Raw genomic sequence first — 21,139 nt, 5'->3', positions numbered from 1 at the left:
TAAGTGATATTTCATATCCTCATACTTCTGCAGTGTCATCATGCAGGTACTTTGTGCTGAATGTAGGGCAGCAGGCAGTCTGTCAAGTACGGTAGATGTGTGTATGTTTTAATAGAGCAGCACTGCATACAGCTTTATATAATAAATTAGGGTGTTGGAAAATAGTGCAAGCACTTGAATACAGCGGTCACACCGAACCGCATCTTTTCTTGTTTCAGTTCTATTTTGTGAAGCAATCCGCTTCCATGTAAGAAGCTTAGAAGGAATACCTACCAATTATTCGTGTTAATTATTCATTTAAGAGTAGGAAGAGGAAATATATGACAAGGATGAGGTTTTCACTAACTGTTTAATAATAAAAGATTATTCATGGAAAGCTCATGAAAAAATGAGGGACAAAAGCACAAGCAAAACATAGGTATTAGTACATGCTCAAAGAGGTCTGTAATAAGACAGAACAGGGTTGAACAGCAGAGGTTTTTTCAACAATATTTGGATAAATTTGCTTACTTGAGCATCCCTTTCTCCATAGAGTTAGAAAGCGTTCCAGAAATAGAGAACTGAAGCACAGTATCATCTTCTTCAATTTCAGCTCTTCCTATTACCATTCTCACACTTTCTATAATTTCTATTACTATTCCACTAAAATCAGGAGAAAGTCCTTGTTACTGTCGCCATTCTTTCTGCCCTCGACGCCTTCAATAACAAGCTCACGGTGCAAGAACAGTAGGGTACCAAGAAGGAAAGTGGGAAATGCTATGTGTGCTTCTACAAGCAAAGGTGCCCGCTTAAATTCAGCAGGCAAAGACAGAGCTAGCATGTTACCATATAATGCAGGTGGGGGTACTCCAAAATCCATATTCATGTGGATTATGCGGTCTGTAACCCCAAATCCATATGCATGTCGATTGCTCGGAGGCTTCACTTAAAATAAAGTTTGTCAGCTGAAGAATTGAGGGAAATCCTTAGAATTAAACTATTTCCATCCAGCTGTGGGGTAAATTATGGCTTCAGCTGAAATCGGAAACAAAGGTTTAGAAAGAGAGGGGAGAAGGGCCTGTAGCACCCAGAAAGGGCCACAGGGCAGACCGTGATAAAAACATTTCTCCCGTTACAGACATGGAGGTAACCTCTTAAAGTGGAGCTTGCCAGGGCTGATAAAGGATGGTTAAATTTAAAGTGCGAGAGAGATACTTGTTTAGCAAAACCTCCTGGTGCTCAGGCTCGTCCTCTTTGTCACAGAATGAGCTGACATGTGCCTCTGTGCATGTTTAGCCTGTGTCTTTCTCCTGTGGCTTTACTGTTTGCTCTGCATGCTTCCTCACCTCTCTGGGTCTGATTGGAGAAGAGTTTACAAACCACAAACCCATGTGAGAACGTGCAGAATACGTGTGATAATCCAGGTGCTGCCAAAATTCAACCGCAGGGACGTAGAGGGCTGTGTGGCTGAGTCTGTCAAGGGGTAAAATAGCAAACCTGCCTGCAGAAGAGGGAGGATTTTGGGGGCAGGGTCATCTGCAGCAGCATGGCAGCTATTCCGTAGTGTGTTTTAACAGACTGCTCATGAACTTGGTGATGGCTGAAGTCAATCTGTTGCTTCCCTTTCTTTCTTTATGATGTGGACTTAGTTTAATATGTGCTGTGCAGGTATTACGTTTATTCACTATTTGGTCAAATTTATCATATGTCTTTTCATTAACCAGCCTGTCAGGGGTGGTGGTTTTTTTTCTTTTTTCATGGTATGTAAGCATAGTGTACTTTTTGTTTCCTGGGAACTCTTGACTCTCGAGCAGAACCGTGGCTTCTCAGTGCTTGATTAGCTGGCTTAATTTCATTTTGCACAACTGTAACTAATGGCCATTTAAAACTGCCAGAAGCCCGCCGTGGGTTTCTCCTCATGCCTGACCGTATTTGTGAGCAGCGCATTAATCAGCACTCTCTGTCATGCTTTATTGCTTAATGATGAGGGTTAACTGACCACTTCCTAGTAATAATGAAAAACAGAGGTCAGCAACCACTGACTGAGCAAAGAGAGGATCTCTTCCGACTTCTGCTCTTACTCCTTCGTCCTGAGGCAGCGACAAATGTGTCCGCTCCACCACTTAAACATGAACACTTATCTTTAAAGTTCATCTTAATTATAGCTCAGTCCATGTCACATGTTTTACCCAATCGAAACAATCAAAACCACTGAGCCAGTTACCTAATTAAAGTCGATGTAATCGTATGCGCAGGAAAACATTGTTCGATTTAGCAAAGTCTGATTGAGGAGTGTGTAGTTACAGCCATAATGTAACGTGTGGATGTGGCACTGCAGCCCAAATATTTTTATGACGGTTCAGCAATCCATGTCCCCTTCAAGCATTGTAGTTTAATTTCTACCTGTGGATACAGGAACTGCTGTATTTGGCCTTATTTGCAGGTTTTGATGATGGTGGTTCACAAATTCATGTTGAAGGATGCTTCCAAATCTTTTTTTTTTTTTTTTCCCTCAAGTTTGTAGTTTTACTGATGGTTTTGGTTTGTGCAGGCTTCATGTATATGGGACATCATGCTAGCTGCTGTGGTGGGTAGCCTTGCTGACCAGTGGGCACCCATGCCAAGGTGGGCAGAAGCTACTCCCCTGCCTGAGCAGGATGGGCAGGTAGTGTGTGCTGCAGGGGGACGGCTGGCATTTGCCTGCCTCCCATCAGCTGTAGGGTCTATAGTGTGTGCTTACCTCTGGTGGGAGCATAGAGCCTGCTCCTCCAGAGCTGCTCTGCTCAGTAGCTGGGACCTTAAAGCTCCGTTTCCTCTACCTACAAACTTGTAGAAAAGCAGAGAACATAAATTAAAATCAGTGTTGTAATTTTCTAAGGTAAATATTTAATTGAACTTCTGAAGCTGATCGCCAGGTTATGAGGGAGATTTTGCAGTCTCCTGTACCAGCACAGCATATCAGGTGCTGTGGAGCTGCTGTAATGTCTTCTGCTCTTCTTCTCAGGAGCACGCAGGCCAAAGGGGGAGAGGTGAAACAGGATGCGTGTGGGCCATCCATCCCTTGGTGCAGCACTCATCTGCTACAGCAGTGCCTGACAAACCACTGTTGGGCTGTGTAGCTGTCTGGTAGAAGTATTCTGGGGGCCAAACAGTGTTTCTTGGGGTTGTTCTTGCGTCCATAAGTTTCTGTGGCTGGCACCAGCTGTTTTCCCCATGCCTCCAGAGAGCAGCAGAGGTGGCACCAGGCCTGGTTTGGGCTCACCCTCTGAGATAGGCTGAGTAAATGAGGTCTGAGGGGCCGTGAAAGCTTGTGGGTAGAGCTGGAGTTGTGTGCAGTAATGCTGGGAACACCGTCACCCGGCTCCAGCTGCCTCACTTAAATGGAGACCAGTACCCCAGCCAGGGATTGTCAGCCTCCTTGGAAAGCAATCTCTCTCAAAAATGCTAAACACTCAGAAAACTCAACTTGTGGGAGTGACAGGTCGTGCTCAGCGCATTAGTAGACACTTTTAATATTTTTGGCCTTACGCTCTTTTGGCTTCAGTTTCCAATCTGTAATGTAGAGATGGTTGTGCATTCAGCCCTAGTGGTGTAAAACCGTAGATTTCCTGTATTCAGCCCTAATGGTGTAGAGATAGATATTCTCTTGACCTTCTGCCCCTGCTGAATACTTTTCTTCTCAGCTGCTTCTGTTAATCCAGTTACCACCCATCTGCATCCCCTGACCCTTCTGCTTCTGGCCAGCACTCACCTCTGGACCTTTTGTCCTTCAGTCATCAGCTTCCACGCTGTCAGACTCTCCTGACAGTTTCCCCTTTTTGTCTTCCCCAGCTTCTCCAGTATCCGACTGCCTACATCTCCTTCCTTCCTCCACTGCTTTTCTGGGAGTTTTTCTCCTTCCAAGTCTCCTACCTCCCCAAACTCCTGTTCTTTCTCCTCATTAAGCTCCTGGTGGTTCCTTTTGCTCTTGCAACCTGTGCCTTGTTCCTTTTCCCTCCGAACTCTTCCCTTGCCACATCCTGAGACTGTGATGGAGATTTTCTGCGTGGATTCCCCGTGCCCAAGCATCTCCTGGCATGTGGAAACTGGAGCACAGGCTCAGCTCAGACCCTCTGCCCTGGTCCATGCTCTTTGCGGAAGGCAACTTTGGAGGTTGGCAGCCAACCTCCACCAAAACCTTTGCAAATCATATCACGTACAAACTGCAACTTTTCAGTGTTTTATACTGTGATCCGTTATAATTTTAAGTGATAATGTATGAGATGGCAAAAGGCACATCTGTGGTATCAGAGCAGTGATGCTTCAAAGGGTCTGTCTCAAAGTGTGAAGGCTCTTGAGCTTCTCAAATATGTCTGCGAAAAATGTAACACTGGGGGAAACCAACATGTTTCTCCCTACCCTTATTCACAAACTTACTTTGCACTAAGCATAGTACTTCTAGCTGATACATTCTTACATTCGCAAAATAAAATTCAGCCTGAGGCAGACATTCAGCATGGAAAATTTCAGCCCTAACTGTTAATGTGTGGTAAAGTTATAAGCAATAGAAAGTGAGGTCTTGAAATGAGAAGTGTCAGGCAACCTTAACTATATGTAGTCCTACAAGATCCACTGATGATAATCTGGTTTTTGACAGATTTCATCCAATTTGCAGATACATTTTGACATAGACTATACAAAGAAAGGAAAAAAAGGTCCCTGGAGTAGGACTCTCAGGCTTACAGATACCACCTTGTAAGCAGTGAAAGCAGTGATCAGCCATGCAGTCATTTTACCTTCTGCCAGACCTTTAAAACTGTACTGCAGAAAGTCCATAAAAAAATCATAATATAAAATCAAGGCACTGATGCACTGAAGCTGAGACCTGTTGACTTTGTGCCAGTTCTTATCTCATTCTCATAAATCTAAATGTAGGTTGCAGGTAAATGTTGAACTATAAAAATACTGCAGAAATTGTAACATAAAGCCTGCATTACTTGCATAAACAAAAGCTTAGGCTAGCATGCTGTTCAGGTGTGCATATCCAACACATTTTTTAGTAATAAATGCTGACTTTCCAGTAAATGCTGCAGACTTCTGTCTTGTTCCAGGTCTCCCCCTTCTGTAAGGTTTGTTTTTTTCTCTTTTCCATTTATGAACTAAAAATCTGTTCAGGCTATTTCTCCAGAGTGGAACTATGACCTTTGCTTGTTTGGAGCATCAAGAAGCGATTTTTAAGCGCAAGCTAAGTGAAGAGGGTTGAGTTGGGGGGTGGAGGCACATGGTTACCTCTAAGATAACATTTCTGGGCGGCCTCGCCTATCGGTAGAGGGGCTCAGGAATCCTACGTGCCCAAACATGGCTATTGGCCTGGAATGTTGTTTGGGGATTATATAGCAAGCTGCATCCCAGCAGGCTTGTTTGCAGGCTGCCCGCAGCTGGCCTTTGCTTTTTTTTTTTTTTTTTTAATCTGATGTTGGTTTTTTTTGTTGTTCTGGTTTTTGGTTGGGTTTGTTGTTTGTTTGTTTGTTTTTTTTTTCCCAGACTGCATGTAAAACCCATGTGAATGGCAATCACCCATTCTCTAGATCAAACTCTGGCAGTGTCTACATGACTTTTAAAGTGTCTTTCAGTAGAGCCCTGCTGTCAGCTCAGCAGTTATATAAAATGCTGCCTTCCTAAAAATCACATCCCAGCAATGTCACTGCATGAGGAGCTAGGAGAATCCAGTTACTTTCCTGCTGGGATATAATTTTTCAGAACTGTTCCACCTGGCTTACACAGTCCAGGGTAAAAATGTTTGGTTAGTCAGGTCTCTTTACCTGGGCAGGATAACTTAGTTCTGTATGTTTGTGGAAGAGACTGCAAAGACTTGTGTATGTGGGTGACACTGTTTATTTTGAATAGTCCTGTTGTCTCACAGAAAATAAATTTTAGATGTAAGTCCTTCATTATCAGCAATAAAATGTGAGATTTCAAGCATTAAAATATCCATCTTTTATCGTACCTTGGTTAGTCGTAATTCATTCCTGGGAGGATTCCACTGGTATGTAGCCTAAATTTTTTTTTCCTTATTAATCTTATTCTCTCCATTGGGTCAAAAATCTTTGTGTATTCTTTATACTTAAAATTAGGCACATGTTTAAGTGCCCAAGGCAAAAGGTCTTAAGGCACGTGACTGGGGACTTGCACTAGGCTGCTATCATTTCCCGTCTCTAATTATCGGAGAAGTTACAGGCGGGTGAAGGGCTACTTTAAATTTTCTTGGTAAATCACTCCCTCCGGCTTCTAATCATTTCCGTTCCACTTCTCTGGACTTCCTCCAGTTTGTTTATATCTTCCAGTAATGAAGTGCCTGAACTGCATACAATATTCCAGGTGTGGCTGCAAAAGAAACGCACAGAGAGCACTGCCATGCCAACCTGCTCCGCGGTGTAAAGCTCCTGCAGACAGAGCCAGAGGTGTTGCTGGCGCTTAGTTCTCCTCTGCCGCATTGCCTCTTACATCCAGATTATCCTCTTCTTCCTAGGTGTCTTTCATGTTGATGCTTTCCAAATTTTGCTCTTTATTTTAGATTGCTCCCTTGCTACATGCAGTAGCATTATTCCAACTGCAATTTTATTGCTTGTTTTCCATCTTTGCTTCTGATTTCTCTACACCCTTTTGTATTATCTTTCTATCCATACTTATGCTGGTAATTCCTCCTCCTTTCTTCCTACTTCCAATGAAAAGATCAAAATAAGCAGTTAGTCTCTCTGATACTCTACAGGATATCTTTCCAGTGTGAAAAACTGTCTGCATTTGGCAGTGGCTTATCCTCAGTAGGAATTAGCTGTAGAAATTCTTACACCAATTGTGCTATTAAGGTCTTCTCATCAAGTAAATCTTGCCAAATAATAACAATGGACTGGATTCTAGATTTCTTGCTTACTGTATAAACAGTTTTTTCAGGTGAGGAACAGGAGGAGAGAGAGGTTAGTCGATGAGAAATGTAGTGGATAAAATGAACTGGGCATTGTGCATCAGTGAATAAATAAAATACATTTCCTGCATGAGTGCATCTCCAACAGTATTTCCATATCTGTGTGCTTCACCCTTTAAGTATTCCTGATCTGCTGGGTGGCTCAACATCTTCAGGGACCATTACCTTGGAAATAGGAGGGGTAAGGACGTTCCTAGAGGCAGAAAGAGTATGCTGTGCCCAGGACGGAACTGTAACCAGCACTGTTTTTTTTTCTGCAGAGAGATAGTGGATTTTTTACACTTACGGCCCAGTTTTCCCATTTTACTTGGTGTGGACATCTAAACTTGGGTAAAACAGAGGTAAAGCACTGTCATTCTTAGCCCACAGTGTCTTCTGTTTGCTCTGTACAGGTATAAGTGGATTTGTACTCTTCGACTAGTTTCAGCTTTGCCTTGCCAAAAGCACTACTGCAGGAGAAAGCGTGGTCCTTGGAGCAGCCCAAGCAAGCCCGTGGGGACGATGGTGTGCCTCTTCCATTAGCCAGAGAACCTTTGTGGAGGTGTCATCTGGTTACACGCTCCCCCGACCGTGACCGACGTGCTCTGCCTTCCAGCTTTCCTTTGTCCTCCTGAAACTCGTGCCTTCTGTGCTTCTACAATATTTTGAGTTTTATTCTCTTACCTTTTTTTTGCTGAGTTATTTAGCTGATGGGTAAACTCAAGACCAGGGCATAGGTGCCATCAGGAAAAAAACCCAGAATTTCCCTGGTTGTGTCAGCACTAGCACAGAGAGGTTTTCTGTACCAGCTTCCCTGGGCTTGGAGGGGCTGTAACAGCAGAGCGTGTCAGGCTCCAGTTACCTTTTTGTAGCATCTATTCCCTTTCAAAAATTAGTTGACTTCAGCACTTCATCTTGTGTTGCAACTACTTTAACTTTGGTCTTCTGGTTAACTAAAAGTCAGTCTGTCTCTTTGGAAAACCCCCGAAACCCGACAACGACCGATCTTTCCACATAACTTCTTAATTATTTCTGCATGTGAGTTTTGGCTGTGCTCCAACTTTGAAATCATTATGCTGCTTCAGAGTGTAAATAAGTGGGGCTGGATTAATAAATTGTATGAAACATGGTGCCACACTTCATTATAATCCACTTATCAAAGTGGAAAAACCTTTTAGTACATAAAGTGCATCTGCTTTTAATTTTCATTTTGATCTTTGCTTTGTATGTTTTCAGACATGGGTATGCCTTTTCAGGGAGGCTTTTAATGCTGGTGCCTGGCAGTTTCAAAGTTACTTCTGAAGATGGCAAAACAGAGCTAGGAAATCTGGGATGTATTAGGAAGAGCATAGGACTGGATTATTCTCTAATAATTATAAATTGGGTGCGCACTTCATCACGCTGAAGTCTGGCAAAAGTAGAAGGCAGATCAGGTTTTTGATGCTAGCGACCTTTTTTAAATTTACATTTTCTTCATTCGAATTTTATCACATTTAATTAGAAAACACGTTTCAGACGAGTGAAATTTTGTATTCAGTCGCTATCATTTTTCAAAGATAAAACAACTGCTTTTGATGCCAGTAGTGAAACCCACCATTTACAGAATGCAGAAATACATTGTCAGCCACGTGAAACTGAGGTTAAGGTCATACGATGGCTTTACACTAAAATGACCACCACCCTCAACCATCCATTTGCTTCACTGACCTCTCCTGCAAGTTTGAGATCTGATAGCTGTCGCTGAAGAGGTTGGGCTTTGGCAACAGCTAACTTCTGTCACTTCAATGAGAAAATTGTTGTATTTTATGAAGGTTAACCCAAAGGATTTTCGTGCTGTGCATACGCTTCTTGTAAGCAATGACATTTCAGTTCACGTGAGTTTGTATTAAATAGCTACTTGCAGGAAACTAAAATTAATTTAGTCTCCTTAGCACTGCTGGAATTTTGATTAGGAAAATTGAATTAGAACTGTAAAAAAAAATAATCTGTGTTCAAACATGCTCCTTGTGAAGTTAATAGACTGAGGAGTTTTTTATTTTGTTTTTCTTAAACTGAATGCAAGGGGCAAAGATACATACAATGGCAGCTACCCTAATCCAGGGGTAAATTCTGGATATAAATCATATAGTAATTGGTCTTTAGTCTTCACTGAGCAAAACAAATTTTGAGACGGCAATTACATCAATTAGGCAGAATGATCTTTGAAAGCAGAATTGAATAATTTGATTTATGCCGTGGTGTTGTTGCATGCTGTTGAGATTACGTTTTCCTGTTGTCCAGTTACTTTTGTTTGTTTGTTTTCTGTCTTTTTCCAGTTTTGTTTTCAGTGGTCACTGTCATTTGGGCTGAAACTTTGACATATTTGTTTTGCATATTCGTTCCCTTATAATGAAGGGAAGACCTGGTCCCTTCAAGATCTTCCTCTGGCATATGAATTACATGTCTGAAAAATTTGGTATGCTTTAAAAGATGTCTTTTTTTTTTTTTTTTTTTTTTTAATCTCCCAGTGGTAACTTTGTAGGTGTTGAAAATACCGGATGCAGATCAAGTCATCCGTGGCTTTCGTTGTTCAAGACCTAGGGTGATTTGAGTGACCTTTGAGGTCATCCTGGTGCCAGTGCTGTGGCCAGAGGTGTCGGGTCCAGGATGCCTGGCTGAAGGGGGCCGTGGCGGTGTCACCTGTGAGATGGTCTCAAATAAAATTGGGGATAATCAGACAAAACTTCGATTCATCAGTGATTTTGCTGCTGTGTGATACTTTGCCCAGCCTCCTGAGGTTGGATGAGTAGGCAGAGGGTGAAGTAGCAGTTTCCAGGGGCATGGGAGGGTTGCTCTGTCCCATTCATGGGTTTGCAAACAAGGACAGAGCTACCTGGCAAGCCTGACCTGAATTTGGGCTGTGGAGAGGGCTGTGGACCTGTGACTGCAGCCTGGAAATTCCACACTCGCTTCAGGGGGATGATTGGAAAGAACTGCTCATCCCTTTAAAGATGAAAATAGCGATCGTAATTGGTGTAATACCCTTTCTGCTACTTTACACTTTTTGTTTTATGATGGTATAGTATTTTAACAGTAAACATCCTGTGAAATTTCATTATAATAGCCAAATCTGCTGTTATCCCTTCGCCATCTTTCTTCCAACTGTTTCTTCAGACTGACCTGGAATAAGAGCTGAGATTCCTGATAAAAATAAAATAAATGGAAAGAAAAATGAAGAAAATAAATAGGCAGACATGTACGTGTTTCGTAGGGTAAAAGAGACTCCTTTTTAAAAAGCCAGAAAACAAATGCAGAAAACTTTTTTTAAGTTCGCTTTGGTGAGCATGTTGGTCACCATTCCTGTGTTTGGGATCTCACGAGATTCTGCTAAAAAGCTCTGTTGTGATGGTACTGCTTACAGCCCTTAAAGGAAAATTATTACTGACCAGGGTTCCAGAGGAAAAGATTTGTCAACGTATGTGCTGACTATATTTTAAGTTGTTGCTATTATTCATAATAATATGCATTATTATGAATTTAGCATATTTCCAGTCTGAGCTGTAGTAAACTGTCCATGAAAAATGCAAGAGAAAAATATGCTTTGAAGATAATGTGTCATTCACACAGAATAAAATTTATGATCTGCTGAGCATGCTAAATGCAAGAACACAGCAGACTTGAACTTCAAAATGTTTTCAAAAACCAAGGGGTAGCTACTTCTAAAAAAAAAAAAAGTTGACAGTTTCACTGAGATCAAGAGTTGGGGAAAGTTTTACTTTGTGAAACAAACTGCTTATTTTTCTAGTAATATCTTATATAAATAGCATGCCTCTCATTGAAGGAGTCGGCCCAGAATTGCAAATTATAAAATGGGTTGCAAAGCACAGAATTAACGCTTTATACCTTGATTTTTCTGCCTGTCCTGTGAGAATAGAAGTTCTCTCTTAACTTGCCTGCTCCATTTGATTACTACGAAGTCAGTTTAATACCTGCCTGAGTGTATCAATAGAATAGTAAGGCAGAGTGAGCAGTTTGGAGCAGTGAATAGAGTGTAACAGGCTGCAGCCCCATATACACTTAAAAAATATGAATATTTTCATGGGGGTGAATATTTTCAGTATTCACTGAGGGAGCCATACAGTCAGCTGAAAGTCCTTACGTTACCAATTAGTGCTCCGTATTCCAGAATACACACCCCACACTCCCCTAAACATTCCCTTAAATGAACTTGGTATTTCACACAAACCTTATTTCACACTGTGTACTTCCCGAAATCCAGTTACAACAGGGAGCTAATTGTGGAGTCGGGTACTGCATCACGTACGTAAATGTAGCAGAGTGGTTGACCACTTCTGTCAGCAAAAATGGAAGGGCATTACGGTTGCAGTTTAACATTTTTGCATGATGCTTATTGAAAAAGTCTTTCCAGTCCTTCCAGACCATTTCTTGTACATTGAAATTTTCCACTAAAGCACATTGAAATTTGTAGTATGTCAGGAATGCCTTATCAGATTTTTAGCATGGGAAAGCAGATGTAGGCATCATGCATGCAACATGATCTCTTGTAAATCTATCATATGTACTACTATGCAGATAAAAGCATCTAGAGACTTCAAAATTAGTCTTTGGTTAAAACTTAACCTTAAAAATTAAGCAAAAAAAAAAAATATTGGAAACTTGCTGTGAAAGAAAATGCTCTAAAATATTAGATGTGTGATTTTGTCAAAACAACATCCTCTAAAGCGCTAATTCTCACTCTTTTTATTACTATATCCATTATAATCTAAAATCAAAATCAACTGAACTGAGAACTAATTTCAAAACAGAAGCAAAATTATTTAGCTTGGTAACAGGATTATTTAGGTGTCGGTAGATATTTTTCCTTGGTTTGCCTCCTAAACAGATTTGCAGCGCTGTGTGATTTCACTGAATCGGAAATTCTTTGCAAAGATCAGATACTTTTCCCGTTCCTCTTCTGTGCTATCTAGTGTCGTTCAGCATTTCTCTGACCACATGAAAAGGGAATTACCGCATAGCCAGTCATGTGGTCATGTTTATACTTCCAGCATGCTTGAACCAAAAACTTTCTTATCTCCTCTGGATTTCAGGAGGCCCCAGCTGTCCTCTGTGACTGACTGTTGATGTGGCTGCTTGGTACAAACTCTGCCTCTTCTGCAGAGACGACAGTGGGATCCTTGGGGATGGTTTCAGTACGGTTTGGGGCATATCTTGTGTTGGTGGCTCAGTCCCTCTGGATAACGGGACAGCTGGAGCACCAGGGAAGGGTTTGGAGAGGATTTCAAAATTTGGCAGGATATTTTTAAACATGGCAGAAAAAAATGCATGCATATACCTCAAATATGAGATCTCTGCGTATATTTTCTTGCTCGCTTGTCTCGCTGTTGTTAACAGGCTTCATCCCTGCTGGATGGTTTCTCCTGCAGAAAATAGTAGTCTCTTTTGGGCTACATCCCATGCTCCCTTGCCAAATTTCCTCTCTCTCCTTGATCCCTCTCATCGGTGCCCTTTCAGTCTGCTTAAAATAGTGAGTGAGAACCATTTTTATAACTTCTCGTCTCCTTTGCCAGGATCACCAGACCATACCAATTGTTTTTGTTAACCCGGTCTCAGCCCAGTGTCAAAGCAGGTTTCCCCAGAAGGTGAAGGAACAGGAGGCAGTCTCCTTTCATGTTGAAATTGCAGAGCATTGGAGTCTGTGCTCTTAGATGTGCATAGGGAATGCATAATGCTGCGGCAGTTTGAAAAGTTTCACATATAAAGCATCAGGGGACACAGCCCTCCCTGCTCTGCTTCCAGAAAAAAAGGGGAATCAGCTCACTATCTGTAGTCACCGCTGGAAGAAGAGCTTGGTAGTTCATCCGTGCTTTCAGATTTCAGCTTTCTGGAGGACACAAACATGGTGGTGAATGCGTAGCACAGTAAGTCATTGTTCCCAAGGTAATCGCCACCTAAGGACAACCTGCAGCTTTTTCTCTGGGGTGCTGAGTGTTTCAGATTATGCAGGGTGCTCACAGGCCAACATGCTGGATTTGAGCATGTTTTTATCAACACTGCTTAATTATGATGTTAGAATTAAGGAGCAGTTAAACACAAGGTCTTAAGTACACAGAAAATTTAGAAAAATACTGTGTCGCAGAAGTTCATAGACTACCCTCACGATTTGAGCACCAACTGATGCACCTGTGTTTTTAAAAGCACGCTAGCTGGGTTTTATAGACCCTGCAGAAAATGGTGCTGCTGAGACGATGTTTTTATCCATCTCCCAGGCAGTTTTAATATACTTTGCTTGGGTGTTTGAAGTGAGCTGTATTCATACCTTTGATTGCAGTGTAAATGTGCCCTATGAAATCACCAGTTATTGGCTGAATGGAGGAAATAATACATTTTTAGAAGGTAAATGAGAAGACTGAGGAAAGAGTTGTGGAACAGGAGAGGGATAAAAGGCTGAAGATGAAAGCAGGTAAAGAAGGTGGTTAGAAAGTAAGTTTTATTGAAGGAAATAAAAAGAAGAGAGTAGAAAGTAAGGAGACCTACAAAAACATAAAAACTGTCGATAAATTAATCTAGTAATATAAAAGGCTAAAGAAACTGAAAGATATCTTGGGATCTAAAAGTAGCCGAAGGTAATTGCGATTGAGAAGCAAGCAGGAAGTATCCCAGATGTGGTGAATATTTTGCCAAAATCAAAACAAATTTTAATTAAGTCTCTAATTCATCATAAAGGAGGGAAAGCTCGAAATTGTTGCCTCACAGTAGGATTTAGATTATACCTGTGTTATAAGCACACTCTGTGCTGATGTTAATAGATTGATATTGTCATCTTGAGCGATTGGCACATACGGCCTTTGTCTGCAGCCGAAAAGCATATTGTCTGGGAATGATACGGTCAGATGAGTGAAGCTGTGGAGTAAGAAGGGAGATAGATCCTGAAGTCAGACTGAATTTTGGAACACCCTGATATTCTATATCTAAATAAAAATGCTGAGCGTTCCTTATATAAAACGAAGGGGCAATATTCATATCTAAGCTCCGTACCTTGTCTGTGGCATTTATAAGCTTATTCTGCATTACACATAAATCTCAGCGTGAGGAATCAAGTTTATTAGTTTACCGTGGTCAGACTAGACCGGTTTAAACAGAGCTGAGGAAGTTAATTATCAAATGTCTCAGGTGGGTCTAGCAATAAGTAACTAGTTATGGAGAGAGGGGACTGGCCGGGGCTGCAGCCTTTGGAGCTGGAGCGGGGGCCGGGTCCTGCTGTTGCATGCGGATGGCCGGCTGGGAGGCACTGCCCTAATCTGTTTCCCAGGTTGTTCGAACCAGTTCAAGAGCAGTAAAACAAGGTTATGTAATTGACATGTGATGTAGCCGAAAATAGTGACTGCAAACATAGGCTGCTGTTGCTGGGCAGTTGTCAACTGCGAGGAGAAAAAAAAAAAAAAAGGAAAAAAAAAAAAAAAAAAAAAGCCCTCCACTGTGTAACAAATGGACCTTTTAAATGAAAATGCAGTTCTGATTTCCATTGAATAGCAGGCATTTTCCCTTTTTTTTTTTTTTTTTTAATTGGAAGAAATAGAGGCTCTGTGAAAAGTGAGATTTGGAAAAAGATTCATCACTGTACTTATCACGCTGATTTATTTGAGAGTACCTACCTACTGCAGATGGTGAAATAAAAACCTCAGGTATATGCAGTTTGTTTCTCGATAGTGTGATACAACTCCTGTCAAACAGAAAATTCTTTTCTGTACGGGGAAAAATTGTTGTGACAAGTCTCAGCAGTAATTTTATTAATATACTGTCCATTATAAAGTAGAAATAGTTTATTTTTATTAATTAAAAGAGTTTCTATGAATTTCAGAGATAACATACCGGTTTCACAAAATCTGTGAAGGTTTCAGAGCTGGACGAAAGGAACACATCACATAGGTCAGTGAGCACAAACAAGAGGTTAGGATGTGCAGATTATGTGATTTCTTCCTGTAGGAGGCAAAGCCCTTCATTAGGGCTATACTAGAAAGCAGAAAAACCTGGTGTTAAGTTCTGTTTGCTGACCAGATAACTCTTGAGGTGAGAGGCGTCGCTTAGAAAACCCTGATGATTTTCTGCAGCATGTTTTCTTTGTTTTTCCTTGAGCAGGAAAGGTCTGTAGCCCAGATCAGAAGCGTTGCAAGGGCTGAGCTCGTGCAATCTGACAGGCTGGTACATCTGTGGAATTGATGGAAATTTAGTGGAGAATTACAGCCATTCAATCCAGATTTTTTTTCTCCCCCTCATTCACTAGTGTTATCAGGAGTAACTTTAGTAAAATGCGTGGTTATGCTGGTAAATACTGATAAGAGCAGCTGGAGGATCTTTAGAGGAGCTCTCTGCACTAAGGATGCCCAGGTAATATATAGGTTTAACACCTATATGTGCCTGCTCAAGCAGGTGCCGATAGGTGTTCCAAGCTGTGAGGCTTTTACAGATGTCATTGTTATCACGGAGATAATCTTCCCACTTGGAAAATACAGAGAAATTGAAGCCCTTATTCCAGCCTAGCAAAAGGGATCCTAGCTCCAGTGTGCAGATCTGCAAGGCAGGGCTGGAGGTGGTTTCAGCTCCTCTCTCCTCAGAGCCTGGAGGAAGGCTTGGCTGTTCTGGCAGCCTGCAGAGAGGAGACAACTTTGCCTGCAATTTTATGAGTCAAAGTATTAATTCTCATTGTGGAGGAAGAAGGAAAGTTTGGGCATTTTACATGCGTTTGGACGTCCTTCAGAGAGACGCTATTTTAAAAGTTGGGGTTTTTTCAGACTTCTACTTTGTTTTCTCACTTTCCTGTCCTTCCACGAGGCTTCCTCAATCATGTCTTTGTCTTGGGACCCAAAGCACGCTCTGGTTTCAGACGTTGTACCCTGTGTGGCTTTTGGACTGTTCCTTTACCTTTCCTAGGGGGTGTTGCAGTGGGTGTGTAGCGGAGGAAAATAGGGAGTTGGCTGTCTGGGTGACAGAGGGAAGAAGGTGTGGAAGGCAGCGGTGCCTCAGGAGAGGAGCTGGGCATTAGCGGCACGCAGGCGAGTGCGAGTCAACAACCTAATTGCCGTTGCCAAAAGCCAGGTCTGCTCCGGGATTGCGTTAGCAGGGCTGTTGTGTGCAAGATGCAGGAAGTAACCGTTTGATTGGGCTTACTGATGGTGAAACGCAGCAAGAAAAACGCACCTGGTTTGGGGCAGAAAGAAGCTGGCAGAGAGTAAGAGAAATGACGACAGATGTAGGAAACATGACCCGTGAGGAACGATTGAGAGAACTGGATTTGTTTAGTCTAGCAAAGAAATGGGGAATATAAATCTTTCGGTAGGCATGAGATTGCTGTAAGAAGGTGGCGATCTGTTTGTCTTAAGGAGAGTGCTGACATCTCTTTTGAGTTGCGGAATATTCCTGTTTGGGTTAAATGCAAAGGGAAAAAACACGGCTTCAAGGCTAGCTAATCACTAGCCTAATCACATGGCTTGTAGGGAAGTTGCAGAATACCTTTTCCTCAGAAGGTTTTAACAAAAATTTAGAGAAAAGAAAAAAATACCAACCCTGCCTGAACTGTTAAGCTAGTCTTATCATGCTTCCATGAGTGGGCTTGAATTAAACAGTCTTTGGATCCACTTCCAGCACTACGCTTTTTTTTTCTTTTTTCTTACAAAATTTAACATTTGATCATAGTAGTTGCTATTTTAACAAGAGAGCAGAAATGTAGAAGACTCATTAATGATTTTGTAGTTCCTGACTTAGACTTCAAAAAACTGGGGTGGGGGGGAGATTTTTAAAAGGAAGATAAAACATGTGGAATATTTCAGAAATTTCTGTAATTTTCTAATTTTGCCTTAGGCAGTAACAGAAATATTACTGGCAAGAAATGTCTATACCCCATTCCTATTGCAGCCTTAACATGTCTGGGAGTTTCATGGCCCCTGGAAGAGTGCGGCAGCGCTCTGCACATGTACAGGAACTCATCTTACTAAGTCAGTTTTTGGGACCAGTGGCTCAATCAGTGTGATGGAATGTTAAAATGGGGAAAGGCACAACTTCTGCTGCAGCCATATTTTGGCAGTAATTCGTAGGCCAAATAAGAACAACTTCTTTTTCTTCCCTCTTTTACTGCTGAATTTTGCTTGTTCAAGAAAATGTAGAAAAGAGGGAAGACTGGATTTCATGAATACTTGAATGTTGTTTTCTTTTGTAAGCCTGTAAAAGCAGGTAATTAAAGATTCTTTGCAGGTGAGAGAGTTGGAAGCATTTAAGTATTTTTGTACGTACATCTGGATGTGTCATTCTGTGGTATGTAGTGACACAATAACCTGGAAAATGCAAACTCAAATATTCCTCTAGCTCTACTATGAATAGGACAGATCTCTATTTCTTCTTTGTGTAACTGTGTAGTACCCATTAATTATTTATTTTGAACAGGAAATTCTCCCGGCATCTTTTGTAACTCTGTATTTTAGATGGAACAGGAATAAGTGCTCTTAACGGTGACATATGTAAAAAGTAATTTCATCTTAATGCATTTAGCACATGGGAGGTGAGAATTCGATATCTACTCTGTCACCTTCCAGCCCACTTCTGGGTGATTAAACTGGATAAAAAGAACAACTGGATTAAGCTAAGCACAAACTACAGAAGCAGATATGTGTCTTGAAGGATTTGGAGATGTAGCACCACAAAAACATCAGCCTCCTTGCAGGACTGTCTTGAGGGAACTGCACCAATTTCAGATGTGCAGGTTTTTGGTTTGATTCTGAAGTTGAGGGGCAAGAGTGAGACTCATGCTACATAAATCGAAGATACTGATTCATTAGGAGTGTCTTTGCTTCACTAACTTATTTTACCAAATTGGTTTTATATGAAATGTGCCTTATTTGATTGCGTGGAAATCTGAAGCCCTTTTTTTTTTTCATCATAGATGATAAACTTTTTAACTGAAAAACTGTTCATTATTATTTCATAGCTGTACTCTACGTAGAGGGTTTGCCCGAGTGCTGCTCCGTTCTGGTTTTTAAGGGTTTTAAGTTACTTCCATTAATGTGAGCTTTAAGATTACTGTGGTTATTTAACTTATTTTAGAAATTTAAAAAATTGACAAGAAGACATCTGCTTTTTGGAAAGACTGCTGCTTTGCTTACTAGAAAAACTACTTACAGATTTTTGCGCCATACGTTAGTGTTCAGAGATGCATGAATCAAAAATTAATGAACCTTTACTAAGTTTTCTGAAATTATTTGCTCTAGAGTAGCTGGTCCAGGAAGTACTAATTGCAGGCTACCTAAATCACTTTAAAGGGTGACTTACAGAAGTATTCTGCTGTTGCGGGAATATTTCTTATGAAGTCACAGTGTGACAGTGATTGAATCAAACAAGCATTTCCACAATATTTAAGAATGTGACCCAAGTAATTATCCTGGAGTACATAAACGTTAACCTCTTTTTATTAAACCCATTAGCTTTTGAAAGCAGTAGTGAAAAATGTTGACTTAACAGGTGTACAGTTTCGCAGAGCAAACTGCCTTCAGGGTAATTCTGCAATGGGGTTCATTTTGCAGCATTAGAACTGACTTGTCATATTAATAGCCTGCACCCGCCCGTGGAAGCCTAAAAATGGTATTGCAGTACTCTATGATGTGTAAAGGACATTGTATGAGCACTGAGCAATCGTACTTGCATTCTTAGCAGAAAATAACCATTTTTCCCCTCTCCCCACAGAAGGATACTATACCAGTATCTGTAAGGGTGTAAAAACCATCTTTATACTGTATATCACTATTTTAAACACTTTTGGTTTTTACTTTCATTTTACTTTCATGCTGTCCGTGTGATATCTCTTTAGGAGATGTGCTCAAGTCAGTATGGAGCAAAAATGTGCATAGGAATTAAGTTGACTTTTCCCTTTTGTATCTGTGTTTTGTATAGATCACATCATAAAATAAACTGTCTGATAAGCAAGTTTTCATTTTGTGATGAGCTGAGAATTTTATCTTTTTATTGGTTAGCTGTTTTATCTATCAGTTTGTCTTTAAGTTTTACTTAAGGACAAACTGTTTGATACTGGTGCCATCACTACGTTGTACAATTTGATTTTATGCCTGGCGGAACGTCATGAGCTCCATATTCATTAATTATTTTGCCTAAGTTTTATTGGTTTTCATCTGTGTCGTAGTGCTAGGTACTGTCCCTTAATAAAACCCCTTATTTGCCCATATGATTGTTGTTTAAACATCTAAAGTGTTATCTAAATGATGATACCTTTGTGATATTACGGTAACGCTTTGCTTACTCAAGTAAGATCGGTTCTCTTTGTGTCACATGCTCAGTGAAGCGATTGAAGAAACGGTTCAAACTTTAGTTCACTGTCTAAATAGATAACATTGGGTAAGGGTGAAAGGAAGTTGGATGCAGAGATAGAAAAGGACTTATCTGAAGTTTTAAGGCAAATTCATGAAAGAGCCCAAAGCAGAAACCAGGTCTCCGGTGTCCTATGACTGTCTTTCCCCTAGGAAGCATGTGTGTATTGTGGAAAGTATCTTGGCAAACATATTTTATACCTCTTGTCCTAGAGCAGCTCTGTCCCCTTATCGAGCCTGCTTCTGAGCCCTGCCTGGGCTTCCCCTCCCCACCCATAGCTGGGGCTCGCTTCGCTCACTGGCGTCAACTTTAACGTTATTTGTACAACTCCTGGGTTTCTGCACACCTCGCCTGCTTCGTTCATGACCTGCTTAGGAGTCTGCTTAGTTGATGGTTGGTGTTACTGCATTTGCAATCTGATTTAATTTTTTTTTTTTCCCCTCTTACCTGGCATTTCAGGCATCTTTGTTATGAACTTGTGTTTAGTTTACAGAGTGATGAGTTTCTTACCTTGCGCCTAAAATACCTGTCCCTGACACTTGGTAGTTCTTACAGCACCCCGCTGCGTAAGCCTGCAACGCTCCAGTATTTTATACAGGAGTGTTTTCTTAAACTTTGCATGCTGGCAGATCTTGCAGCTCGCCTTACAGTCTGTTGTACTTGTGTGTGCTGTGTCCTCTCCTCTCATCTTTCCTCTGGAAGCTCTTTGTGTTGCTCTTTGTCCCATCTGCCGCAGCCCATTTTTTCCGGCCACCCCAGATCCTTGTGTGCCACCTCTGGATCGAGGCAGCTAAAATAATCTTCTCCTCTCGCTTCTCCTGTCACGCTGTGCCAACCCCTCGTGGTTTCCTTTATTCTTCCACATCAAATTCAAGCACCTTACTTTGAAAAGTCCACGTGGTAGTGCCCCCTATCTGATACACTGCATCCGTTTGCTCTACCTACATTCCTCCCACGAAGCAAAACGTCTTTTGAGTCTCCAAGTTGTTAAATGCCAGCCTATTTCCCTGGTTGCCATGTATTTCCCTTCTGCTAAATGTTGTGTGTTAAATATCTGCTGTCTCCTCAGGAGTGCTTCTGTGGGGCTTCACAGAACTGAAATAATAAGGTGGTGATTTCAGCTTGTTTCGGTTAAACCCCTCAGAAAGCTGCTGCTGTATAGAAGGTAACCGATTAAATCGGAAATCAAGCACTCAATAAACTGGTCGAAGAGAGTGAAGTATATTGGGAAGGTTAACCTCTACTTTGCATTTCAGCGTTAGATTGTGAACTTCTTCAGTGCAAGAATGGCCCCCAGTTTTGTACCAAAACTCAAAGTTGTCAGGCCGCTCTGTGATACAACACGTGTAAGGTGATTTGAAAAAGCTCAAACCAACTGTTGGGGTTTTTTTTTCACAAAGCGAAAATTCCAGTCCTGCTTAGAAAACAGTAGAGAGATCTCTCTTGTGAGTGACACAGCAAAGCTCCTTCTCAAATTAAACAGAAGAGGTGCTCATAGTAAGGCCTGTGACAAGTCGCCAAGATTATTGGGAAGGCTAAAGAATGAGATTGAGAATGTCTGCATTAATAAGAAGCTCAAAATGACTGCAAAACAACAAAGAACAAAGTGGAATTAGGTAAATATATCCTCTAATAATGCCTTTTGGTTTTGGTTCATTCAGGACAGCACAACTACCTGTGTGCAGGAAGGAACGACTGCATAATTGATAAGATTCGGAGGAAGAACTGCCCAGCCTGTCGATTACAGAAATGTCTGCAAGCTGGAATGAATTTAGGAGGTAAGCAGAATATTAATAGTTTGGTCTCTTAATTTGATTAGGCAAAACCAGTGGAAATGTGCAGCCTTTTTATAGT

The 21,139-nt window shown here is 41.2% G+C and overlaps 1 protein-coding gene across 4 annotated transcripts in view; it reads left to right on the top strand.

The window, feature by feature from the left end:
• The window catches only part of NR3C2 (nuclear receptor subfamily 3 group C member 2), a 220,181-nt gene that overhangs the window by 136,517 nt on the left and 62,525 nt on the right, over nucleotides 1-21,139 (top strand). For all 4 annotated transcript variants that reach the window (XM_074905916.1, XM_074905915.1, XM_074905917.1 and 1 more), the window contains one exon: nucleotides 20,947-21,063. In XM_074905916.1, coding sequence (XP_074762017.1) covers nucleotides 20,947-21,063 — 117 coding nt within the window. The remainder of the gene's footprint in view (nucleotides 1-20,946; nucleotides 21,064-21,139) is intronic.

Source organism: Athene noctua, chromosome 4, assembly GCF_965140245.1.
Source record: "Athene noctua chromosome 4, bAthNoc1.hap1.1, whole genome shotgun sequence".
Classification (NCBI taxonomy): Eukaryota; Metazoa; Chordata; class Aves; order Strigiformes; family Strigidae; genus Athene; species Athene noctua.
The sequence above is the reverse complement of the archived record's forward strand: the minus strand, read 5'-3'. Positions and strand labels throughout refer to the sequence as shown.